The sequence below is a fragment of the Macaca mulatta genome, chromosome 2, assembly GCF_049350105.2.
Source record: "Macaca mulatta isolate MMU2019108-1 chromosome 2, T2T-MMU8v2.0, whole genome shotgun sequence".
In the NCBI taxonomy this organism is placed as follows: domain Eukaryota; kingdom Metazoa; phylum Chordata; class Mammalia; order Primates; family Cercopithecidae; genus Macaca; species Macaca mulatta.
This window is the reverse complement of record NC_133407.1, coordinates 78,829,071-78,856,001: the sequence shown is the minus strand read 5'-3', so window position 1 is coordinate 78,856,001 and position 26,931 is coordinate 78,829,071. Positions and strand designations below refer to the sequence as shown.

At 37.5% G+C, this 26,931-nt stretch overlaps 1 protein-coding gene across 2 annotated transcripts in view; it reads left to right on the top strand.

Annotated features, from left to right (window-relative positions):
- The window catches only part of ZBBX (zinc finger B-box domain containing), a 136,573-nt gene extending 116,914 nt beyond the window's left edge, over window positions 1-19,659 (top strand). For both annotated transcript variants that reach the window (XM_001095567.5, XM_001095663.5), the window contains 2 exons: window positions 17,000-17,138; window positions 19,443-19,659. In XM_001095567.5, coding sequence (XP_001095567.3) covers window positions 17,000-17,138; window positions 19,443-19,569 — 266 coding nt within the window. In that variant the 3' untranslated portion in view covers window positions 19,570-19,659. The remainder of the gene's footprint in view (window positions 1-16,999; window positions 17,139-19,442) is intronic.
- Window positions 19,660-26,931: the final 7,272 nt, after the last annotated feature.

The window sequence follows — 26,931 nt, the reverse complement described above, 5'->3', positions numbered from 1 at the left end:
ACATAATACTGAATGGGGAAAAGTTGAAAGCATTTCCTCTGAGAAATGGAACAAGACAAGGATGTCCACTCTTACCACTCTTCTTCAACATAGTACTGAAGTCCTAGCCAGAGTAATAAGACAAGAGAAAGAAATAAAGGGCATCCAAAACAGTAAAGAGGAAAGCAAACTATCACTGTCACCCTTTTCAACAAATGGTTCTGGGATAATTGACTAGCCACATTTTGGAGAACGAAACTGGATCCTCATTTCTCACCTTATACCAAAATCAAATCAAAATGCATTAAGGACTTAAATCTAAGATGTGAAACTATAAAAACCCTAGAAGACTGATATCCAGTAATGGGATTTCTGAATCAAATGGTAGTTATACTTTTAGTTCTTTAAGGAATCTTCACACTGTTTTCCATAGTGGCTGTGCTAGTTTACATTCCCACCAGCAGAGTAGAAGTGTTCCCTGTTCAACGCATCCATGCTGACATCTACTGTTTTTTGATTATAGCCATAATCAAAACCCACTGGGGCCATTGGAAAAACCCTTCTAGACACTGGCTTGGGCAAGCATTTCATGACAAAGAATTCAAAAGCAAATGCAATAAAAACAAAGATAAATAGCTGGGACCTAATTAAACTAAAGAGCTTTTGCACAGCAGAAGGAACAGTCAGCAGAGAAAACAGACACCCCACGGAGTGGGAGAAAATCTTCACAATCTATGCATGTGACAAAGGACTAATATTCAGAATTTACAACGAACATTTTTGTTTTGTAAGAAAAAAACAAACAATCCCATAAAAAAGTGGGCTAAGGACATGAATAGACAATGCTCAAAAGAAGATACACAAATGGCCAACAAACATATGAACAAATGCTCAATATCACTAATGATCAGGTAAATGCAAATCAAAACCACAATGTGATACCATCTCCTGAAAGAGTGGCCATAATCAATGTGACACATCATATCAACAGAATAAAGGACAATAACCATATGATCATTTCAATTGATGCTGAAAAACCATTTGATAAAGTTAACATCCCTGCATGATGAAAACTTTTAAAAAACTAGGTATAGAAGGCCTTAATAAAATAAAAGCCATCTATGACAGACCCACAGTTAGTATTAAACTGAACAGGGAGAACCTAAAAGTTGTCCTCTTAAACCTGGAACATGACAAGGATGTCCACTTTCACCACTGTTAATCAACATGGTACTGTATATTTTAGAACAATTAGAAAAGATAAAGAAGAAGTAAAGGGCATCCAAATTGGAAAGGAAGAAATTAAATTATCCTTGTTTGTGGATAAATGATGTTAAATTTAGACAAACCTGAAGACCACCAAAATACTATTAGAACTGATAAACAAATTCAGTAAGTTGCAGGATACAAAGTCAACATAGAAAAATCACTAGCATTGCTATATGCCAACAGTGAACATTCTGAAAAAGAAATAAAAAATTCCATTTATAATAGCCACGAATAAAATTTTTATCCAAAAGAAAGTCAATAAAGCCTGCTGGCAAGGATGTGGAGAAAAGGAAACCCTTGTACACTTTTGGTGGGAACGTGAGTGAGTTCAAACACTATGGAGAACAGTTTGGAGGTTCCTTAAAAAATTAAAAACAGAGCTACAATACAACCCATTAATCCCACTGCTGGGTGTACATCCAAAAGAAAGGAAATCAGTATATTGAAGAGATATCTGCCTGCTATGTTTATTGCAGTACTGTTTGCAATAGCTAAGATTTAGAAGCAACCTAAGGGTCCATCAACAGATGAATGGAAAATAAAATGTGATACATATACACAATGGAGTACCATTCAGCCATAAAAGGGAACGAGATCCAGTCATTTGCAGCAACTTGGATGGAGCTGGAGATCATTACATTAAGTTAAATAAGCTAGGCACAGAAAGACAATTGTAGCACGTTCTTGCTTATTTGTGGGATCTAAAAATCAAAACAATTGAACTCACTGAGATAGAAAATAGAAGGATAATTACCGGAGGCTTGAAAGGGTAGTGGGGTGGGGTGGGGTGGAGGTGGGATGGTTAATGGCTCTAAAAAATAATTAGAATTAATAAATAAGACCTACTATTTGACAGCGCAACAGGGTTACTATAGTCAATAACAACTTTAATTGTACACGTTAAAATAACTTAAAGAATGTTATTGGATTATTTATAACTCAAATAATAAATGCTTGAAGGGATGGATACTCCATTCTCCATGATGTGCTTATTTCACATTGCATGTCTATATCAAAACATTTCATGTATCCCATAAATATATACACCTACTATGTGCCTACAAAAACTGAAAAAAAAGAAAAAGAAATCAGTATATCCAAGAAATATCTGTCCTCTTATGTTTGTTACAGCACTGTTCACAATAGCCAAGATTTCGATGTAACCTAAGTACTCATTAACAGATGAATGGATAAAGAACATGTGTTACATATACACAATGAAATACTATTCAGCCGTAACAAAGGATAAGATTTTGTCATTTGCAACAACATGGATGGAACTGGAGATTGTTTTATCAAGTGAAATAAGCCAGGCACAGCAAGATGAACTTTGCATGTTCTCACTTATTTGTGAGATCTAAAAATCAAAACAATTAAACTCATGGAGTGAGAAAGTAGAAGAATGGTTACCAGAGGCTGGGAAGGATGGTGGGGGGTGTGGGTGGAATGGTGGGAATGGTTAATGGGTACTGAAAATAGAAAGAATGAATAAGACCTAGTATTGGATAGAACATCCCGGACACTATAGTCAATTGCAACTTACTTGTCCATTTAAAAATAACTAGAGAATATAATTGGATTGTTTGAAACACAAAGGTGTAATTCCTGGGGAGATGTATTCCCAATTTTTCATGATGTAGTTATCACACATTGCATGCCTGTATCAAAATATCTCATGTACCCCATAAATATATATACCCACTTTGTACCCACAAAAATTAAAAATAAATTTAAAAATTGAGAGAAAAGGTAAAAATAAGGAGTAATGAAGGCCATTTCTAACTATATGCTTTAGTTTCAGATAGTAACAATTCCCTATAATAAAAGATGAGAGCTCATTTGTTTATTTTTTAAAACCACATGCTAATCTAGATTGTATCGAATACATCTCTTGTTGTAGTTATAGTTTCTTATTTTTTAAAGTTTTTCTTTTTAATTTTTTCTTAGTGAAAATCAATATGGATTAAATGTTTAGTACCAGCATTTTCTTCTATGACTTCCCAATCCTGAGCCGTTTAGCTTGATTTCATCTCTTGACGGTTTTATTATAGCATTCTCGATAATGTCTGTTTTTTGTCTTATTGCCGAATGGCACATTAGACGTATTTAGTATGTCACAATTTCCTTTCCTCTGCATTGTAGTAGACATTTTCCTGTTATCTTCTGACCCTCAATATGGTGCTAGTTAGCCCTTTATCACAGTTTTTTTTCATTAAACTTTTGTTTAGTTCAGTTTAATTATCAAATAATTTTTCCCTGCAGGTAGAATTTATAGAAGTTTTATTACCTGAGTTTTCTTTATATTTGAGAATACCTGCTACACTTCTATTTAGATGGCAAATCAGCTGAGGATAATATCATTTGGTCACCTTTGTCTTAAACCTTGTATGTACTGATTTGCCATTTTCTGGCTCCGAATGCTGTGAAGTAATGTGAAGCCTCCTAGATTCTCTCTCTCTCTCTGTCTCTCTGTCTCTCTCTGTCTCTCTCTGTCTCTCTCTCTCTCTCTCTCTCTGACACATGTGACAAGCTTCTTTCCTGACTGAATGCTTGGAGAAATTTTTCTTAATCCTTGAAAGTCAGTAACTGGTCCAGGATTTTGTTTCAGTGTCAATAATTCAGCTTTTTTTTTTTTTTTTTAAACGCAGGATTCTCTCTCTGTCTGTAGAGTACGTTACCCGTTATTTTCAAAGAAATTTTCTGTTTTTGTATCTTTAAATTGCTTTTCTGTTCCATTGGGCTTCCTCCTGCTGAGAAACCTATTTTCTTTATGTTGTCGCCTCTTTAAAAAGGTATTACTTACATATCTTCAATTGTTTTAGCTAGTTTTTAATTTCCCTTTGCATTTGCTATCATTATCTCAAGCATGTCTATATGTCAGGAGTTTAATTTTCACCTAGTTATAATGCACTCTTTATCACTTGACTTTTAAAAAAGTAGTTCTCTAAAGGTGTTGTAACTTTTTCTTTGACATTTTTTGGTAGTTTTCTATTTTGATATAAGTTAAAACAAAATTTGCAAAATATAAGTATAGTATAAAGAACTCTTCCCCCAAATATACTCTGCCTGGTTCACTAGCTATCTTTTGTCTTATTTGCATACACACACGGGTGCATACACGTGCACATACACACCTCCTTTTGTACCTCCCTTTGTTCTGAACAGTGTGAGAGGAAGTTATAAACATTGTAACACTTTACAAAAAAATATGTCAGTGTGCATGTCCCAGAAAAGACTGCTTTCTCTTATATAACCATAGTACAATGATCTGAATCAGGAAGCTCACATTACAAGATACAATGTGATTTTCTAATCCACAGAGCATATTTAATTTTTTAAAATTACCCCATTGATGTTTGCTACAGCTTGTTTTTTTTGTTGTTGTTGTTGTTTTCTGGTATAAGATCCAATCCAGGAACAGGTGACCATTTACTTAGCTTTCCTTTGATGCCTGACACGTTGTTGCTTGATCTTTGACATTGATTTTGCTCTTTTCAAAAAGTTTGCTTTCATTACTTCTTTTGTAGCCAAAGGACTTGTGGAAAATCTTATGGTCCTGATCTATGTTTTCTACTAAATTTTATTTTTTTATTTTTTTCACCCTTTACATGCTAAAGATTCTAGTTTGTTTGCATATCTAGTTGTGTCATCTCTTTGGATCTCACTTGCCTATGCTTATTGTGAGTGGCTTTGTTCCTATCTTCCATCTTTTCTCATATAGTGAAACTAAATTCTTCCTGAAATTCTCTTCACTCATACTGAGTTCTATCAGTCTTTTCCATGGAGCTACTGTTTGTGGGTTCTGTATTGTACTCTTTTCTGTATCCTGCTATCTCAAAGGCATGGGGAAGAGGATAGGACTGGGGAGCTCAGCATTTTTTGGCGAAAGATCTGGGCTTGCTTGTTTTTTCTGGATTTTACTAAATGCCAAACTTCTATTGGCCTGGTTTCCTGTGTTCTGTCTCTGTGGGGAAACCTTCAGATTTGCAATTTTCTTGTCTCTGCTAAGATTTTGAGGTAGGTGATTAGCGGCTTTACTAAGGATTTCAGGTGTCTTCTCTTTACTTCTTTTCACCTACTTTTCTCCCTATTGACATGGTATTGGTGAGACTTGCCTGTTCTTTTTATGACTCTCCCTTTCCTATTCTTCATTTGGTGTCTGTGTGTTGGGCACACACCGTGTGTTGGAATAGCACCCAGACGCACCTCAATAAATTTTATTTCTTTGGTTGACTCTTCTCAAAGTTATTATGTCAATTGTATCCCTTTGTTTAGCTCCTTTTATGGTTATATTTTTATTATTCTGCTTTTTCTATTTATGTAATAGGGTTTAGAGAAGAAAAGTCAATAATCCATATTTACCCATCATTCATTTACCTTGCTTGAATTATTAAAACTCAAATAAATCTTCTAAGAGATAATTCTTACATGACAGGCCAATGTGGAAATAAAGTATGTGAGGTCTGAACTGGATCTAAAAGGATAACCATACAGTTTTTAATTTTAAAAAGAGCTTTGTAATTTTAAAAATTGAAACATTTTGTCATTTACAAATGAAATGCAATAGTGTACAAACACTTGTCTTTTTTCCAACCATTCCAGCTTTTCAATTTTTAAAAATTATTTTTGTTTCTATGTGCTTCAGTTTTTTCCTGTGTCACTTATTTTCTCAAACACTAATGTCAGTATTTTCACTAGAACACATAACTTTCATATACAAAAGCAAGCAGACACTGGGTAGCCTGTGAACTGCCAGGGCTTTGCTGAGGGTCCAGCAGCAGAAGGCAATCACTTTCACACTTAACCCAGACATGCCTTTTTATTTTATTTTATTTTTTATGTTGGGAAGATTGGCTTTGGATGAGTGCACAGTTTGTGAAGAGGCTCACTCTGAGAAAGGAAGAGGGTGACACATCAGGCTAATCAACCCAACAGTCAGTGAAGTGACAAGTGCTAAAGTGACATAAGGCCTCATTGTAGAAAATTCACTGATTCTGCACAAGGCCTTTTTACCCTGTTTTGCATCAATGGGCAGAAAATTTCCATTCACCTTTCACTACTCATGGTGCAGTCTGGAAAAACTTCATGAGCTTTGCTCTCAGACATACACCTCCATACCACTGGATGCTTATACAAATGAAATATGTTCAAATCTCTGTGAAAGCTGCATTATTGTGAACAGCAACCTCTCTAACTTGTTTTCTGCTATTGCTAGGATGCATCCACTTCTTCTTTCTAAGTTCTATGAAAAACTTCCATGTTAAGGAACTGGGAGAATAAGACACAAAATAACTACATAAAGTAAACAGTTTCTTCTTCGATTCAAATTGCTGTGGCTAATATCAGACTGCCATTCCAGAAGTACCTGAGGAGGACAGAGGTGTTTAAGGAAACAGTTTCTCCTTGGATTCTGATTTCTGTGGCTGATATCAGAGTGCCATTCTAGAAGTACCTAGAATGGACAGAAGTGTGCGTGTGGGCCGGGTGCGGTGGCTCAAGCCTGTAATCCCAGCACTTTGGGAGGCCGAGACGGGCGGATCACGAGGTCAGGAGATCGAAACCATCCTGGCTAACATGGTGAAAACCCATCTCTACTAAAAAAAAAATACAAAAAAACTAGCCGGGCGAGGTGGCGGGTGCCTGTAGTCCCAGTTACTCGGGAGGCTGAGGCAGGAGAATGGTGTAAACCCGGGAGGCGGAGGTTGCAGTGAGCTGAGATCCGGCCACTGCACTCCAGCCTGGGCGACAGAGTGAGACTCCATCTCAAAAAAAAAAAAAAAAAAAAAGAATTGTGTGTGTGTTGCAGGCACAACATCGTGATGAATCAAGAGACCAGAGACAGAAAGCAGGATAGTTGATAACCAGGTTCCCCTGCCAGGGCGTGTGTTTTGAAACGATACCAACACTTACTAGCTTCATAATATTGGGCACGTTACTTCCTTAACCTCTCATCGCATCAGATTCTGTATATGAAAGATGAGTATAATAATAGAACCTATCTAATAATATTATTTGATCATTATTTAAAATTATACATGTGAGATGTTATATTTCTGAAAATTTATCTCTATCTCCACACACACAATTAACAGTGCCTAGCATATAGTAAGTCCTCAAAAAAATGTTAAGTTATATAAGAAACAGCAGGTAGTGGTTTTGAAACTGGAAAGGTTCCCTTGTCCCCCTCAGAGGGCATACGATGGGGGTGTGGCTCACTTCTTCAGTGCCCCACTGCTCAAACCGCTAGGGAGCATGCAGACAGGCAGGCTATGGGGCTCCGACTCCCCGAGAGTGTCTAGGGGTGAATGTTTACAGCTGCTAAGGCCCCAGTGGGTGTGTGTTACAGGGTGCCCTTTTGGTTTGTCATCTATAGGTGGCTTGTGTTAACCTGCTCAATTAGACCCTCTACGTTGTTGCAAGGAAGGAGGGCTTTCTGTATCCCAGGTTCTTGCCTTGGTATACCAGAAGAATCGGATCTCACGTGGTCTTAGAGAATGAGTGCACAGTTTTATTGAATGGAAGTAGCTCTCCACCACTGGGGAAGCCAGAAGGGAGAGGGTCTTCCCCTGGAGTTGGGCCACTCAACAGCCCCAGCTCTCCTCCAACTACTCTGGCCAAACTCCACCCCATCCTGCTGGTGAGTGGCCTGCTGGTGTGCTGGTTTCTGTTCATGTGCTCTTCTGCCAGCGTGCTGCCTCAACATCCTCCTCTTGCCATCCAGCCACTTGTGTTTTTTCCTGCTAATATGCTCGTCTCCACATCTGGCTGCCTGTATGTCTGCCCACTCAGGTCTCGGGTTTATAGGCCCAGAAGTGGAGCGTGGTGGGCCAGAGTGGTCTCGGAAAATGCAGCATTTGGGCATGAAAGCAGGAGCACCTGTCCTCACCTAGGTCCAAGGGGGTGGAACCCTAGCCAGAGACCTGCCTTTCTCTACCCAGCACTGCTTGATCCCTCCCGTATCATTCCGCCCTCTGAAGAGGTACATCTAACTGCCCTTAGTTAGAATATGGATGATGACTGGTCTTAGCTTCTTCCTGCTGACAGAGGGCATTGTTCTGGGGAAAATGGCGGTCAGACTCCTCCTAGAGGTCTGTCTAAGTGTTCCTAGAGAACGGGAGTCATCTTCTGAGGCTGCAGTTGACCATTTGGATTTTGATGGTTTCTAGGCTTGAGAGTAAAAAAAAAAAAGTTTTATAAGGTTAAGTGTGCATGGGTTAAACATGTGTATTATACAAGGAAATAATTTAGTGCCAAAGATTACAGAGATAAGAAGTGAAATATACTAACAGCAACATTCTACCCCGAACTGTTTCAGCCTGGTGAAAGAAATTAAACCTTGTATGGGAACAATTAAATTTTAGAAGAGAAATAACTGTACTTGTCATGTCTTTTAGAAATTAACAGGTGCACCCTGGGCATTTTCGGGTTTGTGGGCTTACATGGTGGTCATCAAAGCTTTTGCCTCTTTCCTGCATCTCCTCTCACTTTTCTGGGACTCGCTGTCTCTATTATAAAAGACCGAGGTGGCCATTTTCAGGAGGTCCATTAATATACTATCTGGTCCCAGGGCCCATTTTTGCAACTTCCTCCTGATGTCAAGAGCTACCTGGGTAATACCTTTATCCTTTAGGATTAGCTGTTCTCGACTGAATCAGGAGCTAGAGGTGTACTTTATCAAGGCCGCTCTTAGCCTTTCCAGGAAGGCAGTGGGATTTTCATCAAATCCTTAGTCAATCATAGACAAGTTAATATAATTGAAAGGCTTGGTCTTAGTCCTACATAATTCCTCCATTATGCACACCTGAAAGTGTCTCCTTTTCCAGTCTTCCATCTCGTCATTAGGATCCCATTTAGGGTTATTTACTGGTATTGCTTCTCTTTCAGTTGGATAATATTCACCCCCTTCTCTGACGCTATATATGAAAGAAAGCTCATCCCCAAATCTCTGTGCTACTGACAGAGCAGCCTGCTTCTCCGTGTCCCTCGGGGTTTGATTCAAAAGTAACATAATGTCTCTCCAGGAGAGTTCAAATATTTGGGTGTAATTCCAGAAAGCCTCTATTTATCTATCAGGGTAATCTGAAAACTCGCCAAGATCCCTCTGAATTTGCTTTAAGTCCTGTAGGGAGGAGGGGACCTGGACCTTACTGGGCCCAAATTTACTGGGCATTTGTTGGAGGGTTAAGAGTGAGACTGGGGTTTGTCTAGAGCAAAGATTTTTAGGAGGGGCCAAGTGAGAAGCCGAAGCTGCATAGGGTGGTCGGGTGGACCCCGAGGAACAGTGCTGGAGGCAACTGGATCCTCTGCTGGGGATGCCCCTGGAACTCATATCTTTAATTACCTGGGCTCGCCTCTTTTGACCTTCCCTGAGATGGCAAACAGGAGGGCAGTCCTACACTGTGAGCAAAGGTCTGGATTGCCTTGCAAGGTATAGAGAGCCTACACATATGAGGCCTCAGATCATCTGTCCTCATGTCTACAGAAAAGTTCCAATTGCCAGATGGTATTGAAATGAATGTTTCCTTCCTGAGGCCAAGCCAGCCTTTCCTGTAAATCATAATTTGGCCAAACCTTTTTGCAGAGGGCTAGGAGGCACTTTTCCTCCAGATTCTGAGGCTCAAAGCAGTGCCAGTGGTTCAGAATACACTCCAGAGGAGTATTAGCTGGGGGTGGTGAAAAGAACTGGTTGACAATTCTGAAAGACAGTGAATAGAGGCGTCCCTCATTTCCTTTCCTGTTTCAGCAAAGACTCAGAAAGCGAGCATTCTTCTTTCACTTTTCACCGCTTATCCCTGAGCCCCGGTGACCTTGGCAGGTGCCGGCCATGGGTACTGATGCAGTGTGTATGCACGAATCAAGGAAAACCTGGAGAATGGGAATTAACCGCCCTCATCTATGTCCCCATTTCTCCCTGCTGTCGACAAACCTTGAGTTTCCTGAGCCTGTTTATGCCATGAAGCATGGCCTCTTTCTGTGAGGTGGGGGGTTTAGTTGACAGGAATCGGTCCTGCCCATTTACATCATGCCTGTTGCCTGGCTTTGAATCCCTCAGACTTGGTTTTCTTTCTAGGGCCTCAGCCTGAAATTTGGGGTCTAGTTTGGGACTGAAAAGTTATTTTAGAGACTGTTCATATCTCTTTAGAATGTCTCAAATGTGCCCTGTTGAATTTGCAGTTATCAGCCAGCAGGGGCCATTACTCCATTAACCTTCCTGTCAGAAAGAGAGTTGGTGGGGGAGCCCTCTCACTTAGAAAAGGAAAAAGAAAAAAAAAAGAAAAGCTGTTTAAAAGGAAAAAGGGGAATATCCTGGGGGAAGAACCCCTCGCTTAGTGCAACTGGACTCCTGTAATCCTTATATCTTTCCCCCATTTCAGACCAGGTTGAATTCCTTGGCCAGGGAAAGGTTCCATCATCAAGGTGGGTGAGAAGCACCTATCTGTTGACCCCGTGGGGTCGCATCTACGGTTGTCCCAGCTTTGTCCTGCACCCACTCGTGGCTGTTGGGCTTGGTCTTTGCCTGCTGTGGGCAGGCCTAGGCACCCAAGCTGCGAGGGGAGAGGGTAAGGAGAGGTGCTCCGAGCTGTGTGTGCCTGCAGCCATTAAGGTGGAGGCATACATGGCACCTCTAGGAAAATTGATGTGATTTGCACCTTTGGCAGCTGAACCTAATGCTCATTTTACTTAGTAACATTGCCATAGTCTGTAGCAAAACTCTGAACATTATAAAGAAAGAGGTAAGAGCCATTTCAAACCGTGTGAGGGAGAAAAGAGACGAAGCCTGGGGATTTTGACTGACTGGTAAGGGCAGAGTTTTGTTTGTTTGTTTTATTTTTATTTATTTATTTTTATTATTATACTTTATGTTCTAGGGTACATGTGCACAACGTGCAGGTTTGTTATATATGTATACATGTGCCATGTTGGTGTGCTCCACCCATTAACTCATCATTTACATTAGGTATATCTCCTAATGCTATCCCTCCCCCCTCCCCCCTCCCCACAATAGGACCCGGTGTGTGGTGTTCCCCTTCCTGTGTCCAAGTGATCTCATTGTCCAGTTCCCACCTATGAGTGAGAACATGCAGTGTTTGGTTTTCTGTTCTTGCAATCGTTTGCTGAGAATGATGGTTTCCAGTTGCATCCATGTCCCTACCAAGGACATGAACTCATCCTTTTTTATGGCTGCATACTATTCCATGGTGTATATGTGCCACATTTTCTTAATCCAGTCTGTCACTGATGGACATTTGGATTGATTCCAAGTCTTTGCTATTGTGAATAGTGCTGCAATAAACATACATGTGCATGTGTCTTTATAGTGGTATGATTTATAATCCTTTGGGTATATACCCAGTAATGGGATGACTGGGTCAAATGGTATTTCTAGTTTTAGATCCTTGAGGAATCACCACACTGTTTTCCACAATGGTTGAACTAGTTTACAGTCCTACCAACAGTGTAAAAGTGTTCCTATTTCTCTGCATCCTCTCCAGCACCTGTTGTTTCCTGACTTTTTAATGATTGCCATTCTAACTGGTGTGAGATGGTATCTCATTGTGGTTTAGATTTGCATTTCTCTGATGGCAAGTGATGATGAGCATTTTTTCATGTGTCTGTTGGCTGTAAGTATGTCTTCTTTTGAGAATTGTCTGTTCATATCCTTAAGGGCAGAGTTTTGAAGGGAAATAGAGTCTCTTACCCGCAGGAAAGAGAGAGAAGTGGGAGGGTTTTGGAAGAGAGGCAGACCCGACAGTTTCACATTTATTCACACTCGTCTCCCAGGATCCTAGCAGAGCTTCCATTTGAAATGGGAAAGGGTCCCTAGTCCCCCTTGCAGGGTATGCAACGAGGATGTGGCTTGCTTCTTCAGTGCCCCACTGCTCTAACCTCTAGGGGAGCATACTGATAGGCAGACTGTGGGGCTCCAATCTTACGGCAGTGTCTAGGGGTGAATGTTTACAGCTCTTGAAGCCCCAGTGGGCATGTGTTACAGGGTGATGTTTTAGTTTGCCCTCTGTAGGTGGCTTGTGTTAACCAGCTCAATTAGACCCTCTAGATTGTCACAAGGATGGAGGACTTTCTGTAGCCCAGGTTCTTGCCTTGGTGTACCGGAAGAATTGGATCACCTGTGGTCTTGGAGAATGAGTGCAAAGTTTCATTGAGTGGAAGTAGCTCTCCACTGATGGGGAAGCGAGAAGGGAGATGGTTTTCCCCTAGAGTTGGGCTGCTTGGCGGCCCCAGCTCTCCTCTGACTACCCTAGCCAAACTCTGCCTCAACCTGCTGGTTGATGGGCTGCCAGTGTGCCAGAGTCTGTCAGTGTGCTCTTTTGCCAGCGTGACCTCTTGACGTCCTCTTGCCGTCCAGCCACTTGTGTCTTCTTCCGCTGATGTGCTCCTCTCAGCCTCTGGCCACTTGTGTGTCTGCCTGCTAGCGTCTCAGGTTTTCATAGGCCCAGGATGGGGGTGTGGTAGGCCAGGGTGGTCTTGGAAAATGCAACATTTGTGCACAAAAGCAGGAGTGCCTGTCCTCACCTCAGTCTGTGGTGTAGAGCCTTAGCCAGGAACCTGCCTTTCTCTACCCAGCACTTCCCTGCCCCACTTCCGTATCACTTCCTACGTGCTGTAAGGTACGATGTCCTTGGTAAACCCAATTTTTAATAAACTCTAAAAGCTGTTTCCATTCTAAAACTAGTTATCATCTGTACTGCTTTGAGGAGTATAGTTAGTTGTAGTTCATGCCACTTATTATTCCTTTCACAAATAGTTTTATATAAACATTATAACCACTTCCTTAATGAACTTAACATATCGGTATAACTTACTTATAAAGACACTTTGTCAGTTTCTGGATGTTACTGCAGCCTGAAGAAATTTAGGAAATATGCATTGTGAAAAAGTATTAGGGATAATGCACTTTAAAGCATTTACTTCTTCAATAGTTAAAAACGATTTATTTGTTTCAAGCTCAATCTTATTTGTGGTTTAAGAATCTTTGTAGTCCTTAAGTTCCCACAACAATCTTGTGTTTGTATGATTTCACAGGTAATTAACTGAGCAAGTAATTAAACAGATGAAAGCACTTTTTCTTATATAAGAAATAATAAAAATATACCAGATACTAGACCATAGGCCAGACTGTCAGTGAAATAAAACAATGAGGCAGTGGCTTTCTGAGTAACTGGAGCCTCTGTTCATAGGTTGACCATTAAGAAATGTATTAAACTGTAAAAGTGCTAATCTAGTCAGGATTTATTGTTCACAAATTAACTAGATAACCCTCGAAAAGGCAGCCAAATTACAAAGAGATAGAATGACAGTCTTTTTGCTTTAGTGTGTCTTTAAATTTCTGAAAACAAATTGGGTGCACATAGAAGTGAAAACATATTTAAAAGTTAATAAAAGGAATATGACACCATTTAATCAGTAATAATAATTACTGGTTGCTTTTATATGTGATGTTGCTCCATTCGATCTTAACAGCTATTTGGTAAAGTAGATGGGGCAGATGCTACTTTTAATTTCCTTTCTTCATATTCAATAACTGAGGCTCTGGGCAATGCAGTAATTGCTCATGATCTCCCCTGGATGTATAGCAGAGGCAAGGCACAACCCCAAGCAAAGCTACCCCCACATTTCTTTGTCTTGCCACAGTATAACAATGCCACATAAATAATTTGAAACCTTTACTTCAAATCAATTTTGTGATCACTTGTAATAGTCAATTCTCACACTGCCATTGGAAATACCTGAGATTGGGTAATTTATATATTTAAATAAGAGGTTTAATTGTAGGGTGTACAGGAAGCATGGCTGAGGAGGTCTCAGGAAACTTATAATCTTGGCAGAAGGAGAAGCAGGTACATCTTCACATGGCCAGAGCAGGAGGGAGGTGTGGGTGAGAGGTGCTACACACTTTTAAACAACCAGGTTTCATGAGAACTCTCTATTACGAGAACAGCAAGGGGGAAATCTTCTCCCATGATAATGTCAACATTCATCAGACCCTTCTTCCAACATTAGGATTTACAATTGGACATGAGATTTGGGTGGGAACACAAATCCAAACCATATCACCACTTAAGAAGGGGAGGGTGTGGGCAGAGTGAAGGTAAAGGAATGCAAGCATGAGAGAATAGGAAAAGGAGAAATAAGCAAGACATAGTGCAGAGGGGAGAGGAGATGGAAAGAATGAAAAATAAGGAGGCTGCGGTGTTAGGAATAGGGCTCACAGGTTACAAAGTGGATGTCACACTGTCTTTAATATTAGGATGTAGATATGTAGCTATTCTAGATAGTCCTTTAGAGTTGTTGTTTTTCCTTGCTGGGAAATAGCCTCTCTGATTGGTTCTCATTCTTTGAAGTTTTTATATTTCTTTCTTTAGTGTTTTCTTTCATTTATTTAAATAAGTGCTTATTTCTCTATGGAATATAGTTAGTTTTATGCATGTGTTTTAAATGACTTCGGTTTTAGAAATGTACCTTAGAACTCTATATTTTAACCATTTTTTCTCCTTAGTCTAATTGTTTATTATTGTTTTTAAAGAGATTCCTCCATGATCAGAGAAGGTACTCTTACTCCAGGGATAAAAAAGGTTTAACTATAATTCATTTCTCAACAACTGACTTGCCAGTTGTAAATTTTTTAATACAAATGTTAATCCTGTCTTATCAGGTCCTGTATTAGAAAAATCAGGTGACAGATTTTTGTAGAATTGAACTTTTGGGTTTAACACTAAACTACAATGGGGTTGTTATGAGTAGTTTTATTTTTCTCTGCCTTCATTTTCTGTTACCTAAAATCAAGTGGTATTACCTTTGTTCCTGTTAACTTTACAGGTATTCTGAAATATAATTTTGAGAATAAATAGTTCTAGAAAAATAGACTCATTCTATTTGCACAATTTGAATTAGCTTTATGTTCATTCAATTAGCTCAAATGAGTCGTAAGAATTTGGATATCTTACCTGGTGGTATTCTTTAGATCAAAGCATTACTACTGGGTTTTAGTTCTATAATTCTACCAATTCCAAATCCTGAATTTACTGCTTTCTTGTGGGAGCATTTCCTTTCGTTAGGGCATGTAAAGGTGCCTTGGGTCTTCTTTTACCTTATGGAAAAATAGGAGAGAAGATAATAGCTTAAAGCTAAAGAATTAGATTCTGGAACAGAGTGATTTACAATATTGGTGAGCTGCCAGAGATCAGTTCTAGTTTCAGCCCTTCCACTATATGGCCGTGTAACTTTCAGCAAGTTATCAGTTCTCCATGGGCCCCCAATTCCCTGATCTCTAAGTGAAGATGGAAGTAATTAGGAGGTTTAAAAAATTTTAACTAAAAAATCTTCTGTCTTTTTCAAAATTAATCTTATATAGAACCCCTAAATTTAGATCAGGTAAAGTCCTGATTGTTGAGGATATGGTGAGAGCAGGAACCAAATCCTAAGCTTATTGAATGTACCCATACATCATGATTTCAAAGTCACTGGGCTAAACAATTTTAGGGACACTTCCATGTGTAAATTCATTGAGATCTGTTTTTCAGAGGGAATAATCTGATTTACTTTCAGTAGGGAAATCTCTATTTGCTCAAAAATGTCAAGTTGATACTAATCACCAAAAAAAAAAAAAGTCCACTGTAGAACACATGTGTGTTGATGTTTGGTTCTTGTGACCAGGAGGATGTTTATTTGTCCTCTCATAAAAGTAAAGGGCTTTGAGAGGCGGAGGTGGGCGGATCATGAGGTCAGGAGTTCAAGAGCCGCCTTACTAACATGGAGAAACCCTGTCTCTACTAAAAATACAAAATTAGCTGGCTGTGGTGGCACATGCCTGTAATCCCAGCTACTTGGGAGGCTGAGGCAGGAGAATCGTTTGAACCTGAGAAGCGGAGGTTGCGGTGAGCCAGGATCACGCCATTGCACTCCAGTCTGGGCAACAAGAGTGAAATTCCGTCTCAAAAATAAATAAATAAATAAATAAAAAGAAAGAAAAAAGAAAAACAGGAAGGGAAGAATAGCAACCAGTAATTTTGACAGTTTTAATAGTCATCATAGTATAACTTTATGTATAAGTTAGATGGCTCATTACAATTTCAGCAGTGAAAAAGAAAGCATTATAGCCCTTCTAATATACAATGATATTTAGTTACATACTTGAATTTTTGGTGGTTTATATGAAGATATATTTGCCCAAAGATTTTGTTTATTTAACTTGCAGTATTTGTCCTTAGCTAGGCTAAATCATAAGCCAGCTTCATGAAAAGAAAAATTTAAGGCTTCTCTGCTTTCAAACATGAACAGTTATTATCTACTCACACAAAGGAAGGAAGTCCAAAAAGAAAGAGCAACTTTGCCATGGCTAATCTTTCCCTTAGACTGTGTGGGAGTAAAGCTTTTATTTCTTATAAGAAAAAAGATAATAAAATGTCCAACAGGTTGACGAGTTGCAAAATATTCTAGGGGGTCACTTTTTTTTTTTTAAATTTTATGAGGTATCAGGACATTTGACACAGTTGTAAATGTAATGTGTATTTTAAAATCAATATGATAAAAATGACTTGCTACCCATGCCCCAATTTGGAATTTCAAATTAAACTTATCCCACAAACATCAGAAAATTGAGGAATAATTAAAAATCTATGCTGACCCTGTTTTTATTGCCTGTAATTTACTCCGTGTAAACATACAGCACCGTATGCTGTATATTTGTTTCTTGAATTTATGTTTTGACAATGCATGAAATAAAATGTTTCAGATACTTCAGAAAAGCTTTATAGCTTAACCTCAGAAGAGTTCCCAGATTTCAGCAGCCAATTACTGAATATAAGTCAGACTTCCACAGATTTCCTTAAGACCTCACATGTGAGGGGTCCCTGTGGAGTTGAGGAATTGAGGTAAGTTAAGCCTGCAGTTTATATATTAATATAGTATGTAGTAAAATTTTGACAAGTTCCAACTAGTTATCTTTATTATATATAGAAAGACTGTCCTCGTGTGTGTACTTTATATGACCATTCTTTATAGAATGTTTGGGTTCTTTGCTGATCTATTATCAAGATTTAGTAAAAGGCTTATAAAGTTGTCACTTTAATGTGAAGAGATCGTTCTCTACTGCACAATATGTATCATAAAAATGAAAAGATATTTGGAATATAATAATCCTTCAGCATTTCTTATTATATTGAAAAACAATTGCCTTACTTGAATTAATTAACCTAATACATTTCAATACTTTGTATTAATAGAATCCTACCCAATGTGAATAAGGTTTTTAGAATCAAATAGTAAGTTTCTTTCTTGAAATCAAATCTAGATAATTAACAATAACATTTTAATTTGTATCATATCATTCTTTCCTCACATAAAATACATTTAGGGACTTTAGGGATGGTTGGATCGGCTTATAAGGAATGTACATTACACTAGTAAATGTTTCAAAACAGTAGTCTATTGTTTCAGTCTATTATTGACACTGCAATTCCTTGAAAAAGGAGCAGGATTTCTTTTAGAAAGACTAAAACAAGCATAAAATAAGTTATTTGTATTGTAAATTTATTTGATTGAAATTTAATTGAAATCTGAAATTGTAGTAAAAAGGGAATCAAGGGTTTCTTATTCTTTCTGGAGGAGGAAATCATTGAGCTATTTTTCTTGGTTTTTGCATTTCTTTCTCTTCTAAAACATTTTTTTTAAGACAGGGTCTCATCATGTTGCCTAGGTAGGTTTCAAACTCCTGGGTTCAGACTATCCTCCTGCTTCAGCCACTTAAATAGCTGGGACCACTCAGGCCACCGCACTGAGCCTGGATTTTTGCATTTCTATTATCATTTATATATTTTTTAAAGGATCAATATAAGATTGATATTTTCTTCCCTTAGATAAATCATTAAAAACAAACTAAATCTACAAGTATTCTCATCACTTATAAAACAAATGACATTCAATACTAAAAATATAAGGGGACCTTACTAACAGAATAAAGCACATTTCTTTTTTGTTTTTGTTTTTGATTTAAAAAATTTTTTTTTTCTTTTTTATTGTACTTTAAGTTCTAGGGTACATGTGCACAACGTGCAGGTTTGTTACATATGTATACATGTGCCATGTTGGTGTGCTGCACCCATTAACTCATCATTTACATTAGGTATATCCCCTAATGCTATCCATCCAGCTTGCCCCCACCCCACAACATGCCCCGGTGTGTGATGTTCCCCTTCCTGTGTCCAAGTGTTCCCATTGTTCAGTTCGCACCTATGAGTGAGAACATGCAGTGTTTGGTTTTCTGTTGTTGCAGTAGTTTGCTGAGAATGATAGTTTCCAGCTTCATCCATGTCCCTACAAAGGACATGAACCCATCTAAAGCACATTTCTTTAAAATTAAAAACCTCATGAAACAGTCACTAGCTCTTTTTTCTTGGACCAGTGAAAATTGTAATCACAATGAGATTTTCATTGTTCCACAGACCGTGGTTTATAAGCTGCTCATTTAGCATGTGCTGAGTGTAAAAAGTAATCCAATGAACAGTTATATCCATCACAGAGTGAAGCATTTTATATTATTTAGCAGCATATATAGGTTGAGAATCTAGATTATTTAGGACAAAAAAATCCTAATCGTGTACACTTTTATCTGCTCCCCACCCTACCTTTGTTCCCAAACCTTAGATACTCAGGTGTTACAGCTTCCATCAGTGCCCCCTGCTGCCACCAATAAAATGCAACAAAATAAAATAACAAACAAATGCTGTCATTAATTTTTGCTTTGGCATATCTTGACTGGCTATCTACATAGTCCTAATTCATAGTACACAAAAGAGGTGATTTATCTGGCAGTCTATTCACTCTGATTCTTTTAAACAGCCAATGTGATGATGAATGTTCCTAATGATGACCCTGAGGCTCTGCAGGTTTCTAAAGTGCCTCTGAATCATCAACAAAGACACAATCAGAGACCATAAACTCTCTCCTTCCTTCCACTGTGGCTTTATTTCTTGGGAGAGGGAGAATGATGAGAATTTCTCATTAAAAGGAGGCTTGCTATATTGGGCACACTGAAAATTGTGGTCCCAGTCTGATACAGCCCCCTCACATCTGCTTGCCTCCAGCAACTCCAACATATGTAGTATTGATCAGAAGATAAATGAAGAGTTGAAACCTGGTTCTGTATATTGTGTATTGATCTTGTTATGTATTTTCAGCTGTTCTGGAAGAGATACTGAAATTCAGTCTTTGCTGTCACTTTCTGAGAGCAGTACAGATGATGAGGAGGAAGATTTTCTCAACAAGCAACATGTCATTACACTACCATGGTCAAAGAGTACTTAATGATTATTTGTTGATTACTTTTTCCATTTGGTACCCAGAGTAAAGCAAACAACTGAGAAAAGTAACCAAGTGATTACCTGTCCAAGTGCTGGAGATTTTGATTATTAATGTCTCTGAAGTTTCAAGGCTACAAACTAATAAAAGTAAAATTATAAGTTCAAGGGCTTATTCTTCCAATGATATATTATATGTCAACTACTAATCTATTTCGTAGATTATATTAGTAAAATATGGTGAATTTGAAGAAATAACTGTTATAACTGTGTCTATAAAACCTACTATAGGGCAGAACATGATTATACTTAAAGTAATATTTCATTGTCCAAATATATTTTAAATAATTATGTTATCGACAAGAGTGTGCATTTGACAGCCAAGTCACACTAGTCAGTATCATCAATTGAACCTATAACTACACTGTTTATTTTCTGGTTTTTGATATTTATAGAAGTTCTGGTATCTTCAAAAGTTTGCAATAAAAGAAAAAAAGAGGACCAAAAATAAAATGGATGTGAAACTTTTCATACTCTGCTCCAGCAAAACACAGTAAAGACCCCTAAGCATCTTTTTTATCTTTCTTTTTCTTTTTTTTTTTTTTTAAGAAGGTCAATGTAGTGATTAGCTTTATGTGAAAATGTGACTGGTCTACAATACCTGAATGATATAGGTTGACTGTGTCCCCACCCAGGTCTCATCTTGAATTGTAGTTTCTATAATCTCCAGGTGTCCAGGCAGGGACCTGGTGGGAAGTAATTGAATCATGGGGCAGTTACCCTTATGCTGCTGTTCTCGTGGTAATGAGTTCTCATCTGATCTGATGGTTTTATAAGGGACTTTCCCCCCTTTTGCTCAGAACTTCTCTTTGCTGCTGCCACGTGAAGAAGAATGTGTTTACTTCCCCTTTCACCATGATTTCCTGAGGCCTCCCCCGCCATGCTGAACTGTGAGTCAGTTAAACCTCTGTCGTTTATAAATTACCCAGTCTTGAATATGTCTTTATTAGCAATGTGAGAACAGACTAATACACCAGATACTTTGTCAGACCTTATAATTGATTCATGAATAACACAGCGACTTGGGACACCATCCCTTTGCACAGCCAAATATCTGTGTATTACTTTTTACTCCCGCAAAACGTAACTAATAGCCTATGGTTGACTGGAAGCCTTACCTATAGTATAAATAGTCAACTAACACATATTTTGTATGTTACATGTATTATATACTGTATTCTTACAATAAAGTAAGTCAGAGAAAAGAAAACATAACCAAGAAAATCATAAGAGAAAACGTATTTAATATTCATTAAATAGAAATGGATTATTATAAAATCTTCACCCTTGTCTTCATATTGAGCAGGCTGAGAAGGGGAAGAAAAAAGAGGATATGAGTTTTGTGTCTCAGGAGTGATAGAGGCAGAAGAAAGTCCATGTATAAGTGGGCCCTCACAGTTCAAACCTATGTTTTTCAAGGGTCAACTATATTCTAGATGTTTCTGTGGGAGTATTTTTTAGATTAGATTAACATTTAAATAAGTAGACATTGAGTAAAGCAAATTAGTTTACATAAGGTGGGTGGGCCTCGTCCAATCAGTTTAAAGGCCTTAAGAAAAATAAAATAGTTGAGATCCTCCAAGGTAGAGGGAATTCTTTCTTGAGACTGACTTCAGGCTTGAACTGCAGTATCATATCTTGCCTGGGTCTCCAGCCTTCAGGCCAGCCCTGTGGATTTTGGACTTGCTATTCCCACAATTGCATGAGGCAATTCTTGAAAATCTCTCTTTTCCTATAGATAGATCAATTGGTAGATAGATAGATAGATAGATAGATAGATAGATAGATAAATAGATAGATATAAATATATAGATATAGATACGTATAAACACACACATCTTATTTGTTCTATTTCTCTGGAAAACCCAATACAGCCAGTTTGAAGGACTGTTGGGATAGTCAAAAGAAAGAAGACAAGGGGAATTATTTTGCTGGTGTTGAGAAGTTGTAGATTTTGATACTGGTGGGAGTCCAAAGTTTATAATCTTATAACTCAAGGCTTAAGAAAGAGAAGAAAACATGGGATGATAATTTTGTGGTCATCACTTTGTGACATTTTAGGGCAGTTTCCCTTTATGGAGTTTGTTGACTTAACAGAAAAATACCCCTGAAAGTTGGCCAGGCTCTGGCAACAACGTAGCCATGACTCCAGACTCAAACTCTTTTGTCTTCCCTGTGAGTCTGGGTAGTAACTTCTTATACAAGACTGATGGTTGTTTAGTACACATTTACCTTTGATACTTTTTCGTGTCATTGATAAACTGTACTGAATTCACACACATCATCTACTGATAGGATAGAAAATTATGATGAAGAGACCTATAGCCATTTCCATGTCCTTTAATATAAAATTGCATTCTATTGAAACTGATTAACAAACGTGGACAATAAGCAATCAAGAAAGCAAGGAATATTATCAGAAGAGAATGTTGCAAAAGACATATCGTTTAAAAGAGTGTGACTCCTCTGCAATTTTTACTGCCCTCTTAACACGTCCTCTGTCACAATCCCATAGACAGACAACAGTGAGTCACCAATGAATCTTCATCATTTGTGTCCAAAGCTCTTTTGGCCTCTTGTCCTGACACTGCTGGCTTTCTGAATTTTAGTATCTATAGTTAAAATGAGGATTACTGTTCATCTTTTAACTTAAAATATATATATACATATTTTAGCATATGTGCTCAGGTTTAATGTTTCATGACTCTTTTTCCTTTGCTCTAAGACATCTTCCTTTTCCCTTCTGATGAAGAAACAAATTGTTCCTCTGGGTGTGATTTATACTAGTGCTTCTCTCAGATAAAACGAAAGTGGTATTGTCCTATTCTTGTTAGGGAAGGATTGGAGCACAACTATTTTCTCTTGTGTATTCAGACATAGCTTGAGTCTTTTTTGAACTAGCTCAGAAGATCATTTTATATGATGCTACTACCTTTTACAATATCAGCATTTTGAAATAAATATTAAGCTGATAATTAATTATCATCAGTACATCTCTGGCCAAATCTGAGATAAAAAAATTGTCATTTGACTTCCAATATGACATTGAAATTAAACATGAGGATACTCTGTGGCAGCATAGACCAGACCCCCTTCTGCCTTTATTTGCTTCCAATAACCACACATGTAGAAAGTTCTTTAATTCCATTGCCATTAGTCTAATGAGGAAATAAAAACTAAGTAAAATTAGAGCCTTTGCCTGAAGCAGCTTCAATGTGTTCTCTCATTTTAAAGCTCATACTTAAAATTGCTTCTACAGGCCTGGTTCTAACTGTGGAACTGAGAGAGTTACAGATATTCCACAAGAACCTCAGCCATATTACTAATAGTGGAGTCAGTACAGTGCGCCTTTAACAACTATCGGATAAATGACCACCTGATTTTACATGTTTGTTGAAATTTGTAGTTTATACCCAGACTTGTCTAGTGCTGTAATAGTCATATGAAATTCTGTAATTTTACAGCTCTGGACATGCACATGCTGGAGACAAATTAACGTTACATTTTTTTAAATAGTTTTAGTATGTTTTATATCCATTGAAGTAATTCATATGTAGTGCATGCTGAGTATGTCACACAACACAGGCCAGTGGTGTCTGCTACCTTTAAGATCACTTAATGCTGGGCATTTTATGTGAGGTGCACAGAAAATATTTCTTGAAAAAAATAAATGTTATGAAATGGCTTATCAGCTATTTTAAATAATATATCGATTCAGAAAAAAGCAATTCTCTCTGTCCCTTTATTCAGTTTTTGAAAAGATCTTGAGCAATGCTCATCTTATCCTTGTTTTGGCACATGCTATTTCTCATCTCAAGTCTCAAAATGTATCTTCTCAAAGAGAATTTATCTAATCTCTATCCAAATTAATTCCATTTGTCCCTTTTTTCTTTATTCTTTCTCATTGCATCCTGCTTTGTGCTTCATAACACTTATAATTATTAATATACAAATGTGATTTTGGAAGGTATGCCTCTTAACTAGACTATACTTTTTTTTTGTTTTTTTTGAGACAGAGTTTCGCTCTTGTTGCCCAGACTGGAGTGCAGTGGCGCGATCTCGGCTCACCACAACCTCCATCTCCCGGGTTGAAGCGATTCTCCTGTCTCAGCCTCCCGAGTAGCTGGGCTGCAGGCATGCACCACCATGCGGGGCTAATTTTGTATTTTTAGTAGAGACGAGGTGTCTCCATGTTGGTCAGGCTGGTCTCAAACTCCCGACCTCAGGTGATCCACCTGCCTCTGCCTCCCAAAGTGCTGGGATTACAGGCGTGAGCCACCACGCCCGGCGACTGTACATTTCAGCAGAATATCTGTCCTGTTCACGTTGACTGCCACATAACTCAACCTCCATCAGATGCCTAGCTCAGAATGGGAGGTCGTTAGTAGGTGAATGACTGAATAAGTGAACTTGCAGGATCCAGTTTAGAAGCCCTGTCAGTCCCTACATTTTCCCAAAGGAAGATGATATATATAGTGAGAAAAACAGGGTGTATATCCACGTTATCAGATTATACTACTTACTAACTGGAAAATCACTAATATGAATGTATTTCTTAATTATAAAATGGAGAAAAAGACACTGACTTTCCTTAGCTCAAAGGAATGTTGTGAAAATAAAATGAAGTCATGAATGCAAAAACACTTTTGCAAATGGAAAGTGCTTTGCTATGCTTATTATCATCACTTTTTGTGAGCTTATGCTATAATCTTTGAATATATAGACAAACTAATGTTGGATAAATAAGTGAATTTAGGTGCAGGTTGACATAAGTGACCCACAAAAATCATTCAATATCAAAAGTAGAGAATGCTTGCAGTGAGATGGATAATTAGATTGAATGATGTAAAAAGCCAGTGTTTATGTTAAAAGCTAGATATATAAATTAATTTATTAAAAATCTTTCTGAAATGTTGTCTCATCTGTTTATAGCTTTCTTATATTCTGTGTAAATTCAAAGCTCTTTTAAATATTAAAATTTTACCAGCATTTTATGAACACCTTGTGCATCATTCTTTCAGATAGGAGAAATTTTAAAAACGTATATACTATTTATGCCTCCTTACATACATTTTTGCAGGATATTCTGTTTCATCATAATTTTCACCCCTGGTTATTTATTACTAACCATATTTGCATGAAAACAATGTTTATTTCCTCAGAGATCATCTCTGCCTGTAGTTTATACCCTACCTAAAGTCATAATTCTTTGTTAGTGACACAATGATTGTTTGTTGGGTAAATGATTATGATGTTGCAAACAGGATTATGAGTTTAGCTGGGGAATAACCAGCAGGCATAGATGAATTCTGAGGAAATAAAGAACCTCCTATTTTAATGCAAATGTCTACTATAGTTAAGCAAAAGAAGATGATATTTTTAATGTTCTCCATAAGGTGACACTTATGTTTAAAATGAAAAGAATTTATTGATTGATGAGGATTATTTTTTCAAATGTATAGTAACAGTTATGAGAATATAGTTCTGAAAAGACTATCTACATGCTGTTACTTCTGCCAGAAGGAATCAATATGTGTACTGCTTTCTATCCAGAAGAATGTATATATATATTCACATTTTTATCTAGAAAAAAATTATATATCTACACATTCTAATTACAAATTCTTTTAAAGATTTCCAGGGGGAAAATAGACTTCATCTATATTTTATAATTAATTAAAATTATATACTTAACATAAATGTTATATACTTAACATAAGTATGAGATAAATCTTTTAGAGTAAACTGTTATATAATTTCACTTTTTTTTACATAGTCAAGTTTTTCTAGGATTTATAGGATTTTTATAACATTTTGTTGTTATTCATTCTAATGATGAGTATTCTTAAGCAGTTTCTGGAGGTGCAGGCAGGAAATGAGCAGATGCACATTTTATTTAAAAAATATTTATCCCATTTACTTTCTCCTCTGACCTTCCATGTCATAGCCCTATAAGAATACCTTATAGGTTAGGCTACTGCATAAGTTAGGATTTGTTTTGTTTTAATTTTATATTCCAAGAAACACCAAATAGCAGTGAAATTTAAAAAGTATATTTCTTTGGTAAGGAAATTAAGTCTGGTGGCAGACAGTCAAGAACTACTACAGCAACTACATCTTACTATGTTATTTCAGCCTTCAAGATCACCTCACTGTAAATTTGTTTTGTTTGTAATTTTTTAGCCATTACAATGAGTTCCAGGCATCAAGAAGGAGGAAGTGGGAAGAGTAAAATGGGCATCTCCTAACTGAGGTAGCTTTCTTTAAACAATACTTCTTGCATCTTATTGGCTTGGACTTAGCCATGTGTAGATGCAAGGGAATTTGAAAATGTGGTCGATTAAGTGGGCACATTGGTTCTTAGAATAAAATTGGGGTTGTATTCCTAGAGAAGATGAGGAAAGTGGATACTGAAAGCAACTGGCATCTTTGTCACAGTCTCTACTGTTAGCCTTATTACTGATCAATAGCTACTTGTTTCCAGTATACAAGAATTTTACAGTTAATGTGGTTTGAATTATGTGGTAAAACCAATTCTTTTGAGATTTAAATAAGTTGCATTTAGGAGACACTATTGTACTTAAATCACCCAGTTTCTTATATAATCAATTCCTCTTTTTAAGTCTTTTTATGTCTTTACAAAGGCATCTTTTAGTTATACAAACAGAGACCTCATCATTATTCAGCTTCAAGTTTTCACCTTAGAACTTCTCAAAACACATTGCACATTTCTTTAAAGTTCAGTATTTGGGCTAATGGCCAAATCCAATCTGCTTTTGCAAAGACTTTCAATGCACTGTGTAAAAAAATGGTATGATGCAACACATTTGTTTCAAATTAGTGTTCCAATATTAGGGTATTTTGAAACCTGTGATGGAAATTTTCACAAAAATACATGGAGAACAAATATAAAATAATACATTTTTAGAGGAATGTTAAATATTAGTACAGTAGAGCCAGGAATTACAGATGGTCTTGGAGATAAAGCCTCACTATTTTGTTCCCATAAAGCAGTATTTAAATCTTTTAAACTCCATGTGTAAAATGAGAGATTAATTGCTTTCCAACTGAATTCTAGGGATACTTAGGATTTCCTGATTAGGGAAAGGAGTATAAAGAAAGACTGAATTGCTGAACAAAAAGCGTGAATGCCTGGATATATTTCATGTAAAGGGATTCTTTATAAGACAGAAGAATGAATTCTACCATAACAGTTTGAGATCTGTGGTCTAAAGCCCTAGGAAGTCTCTGGCCCCCCTTCTCAGGCTGCTTTTCTGGAATTTCTGTTGTCACAGGATTGTTGAGATAT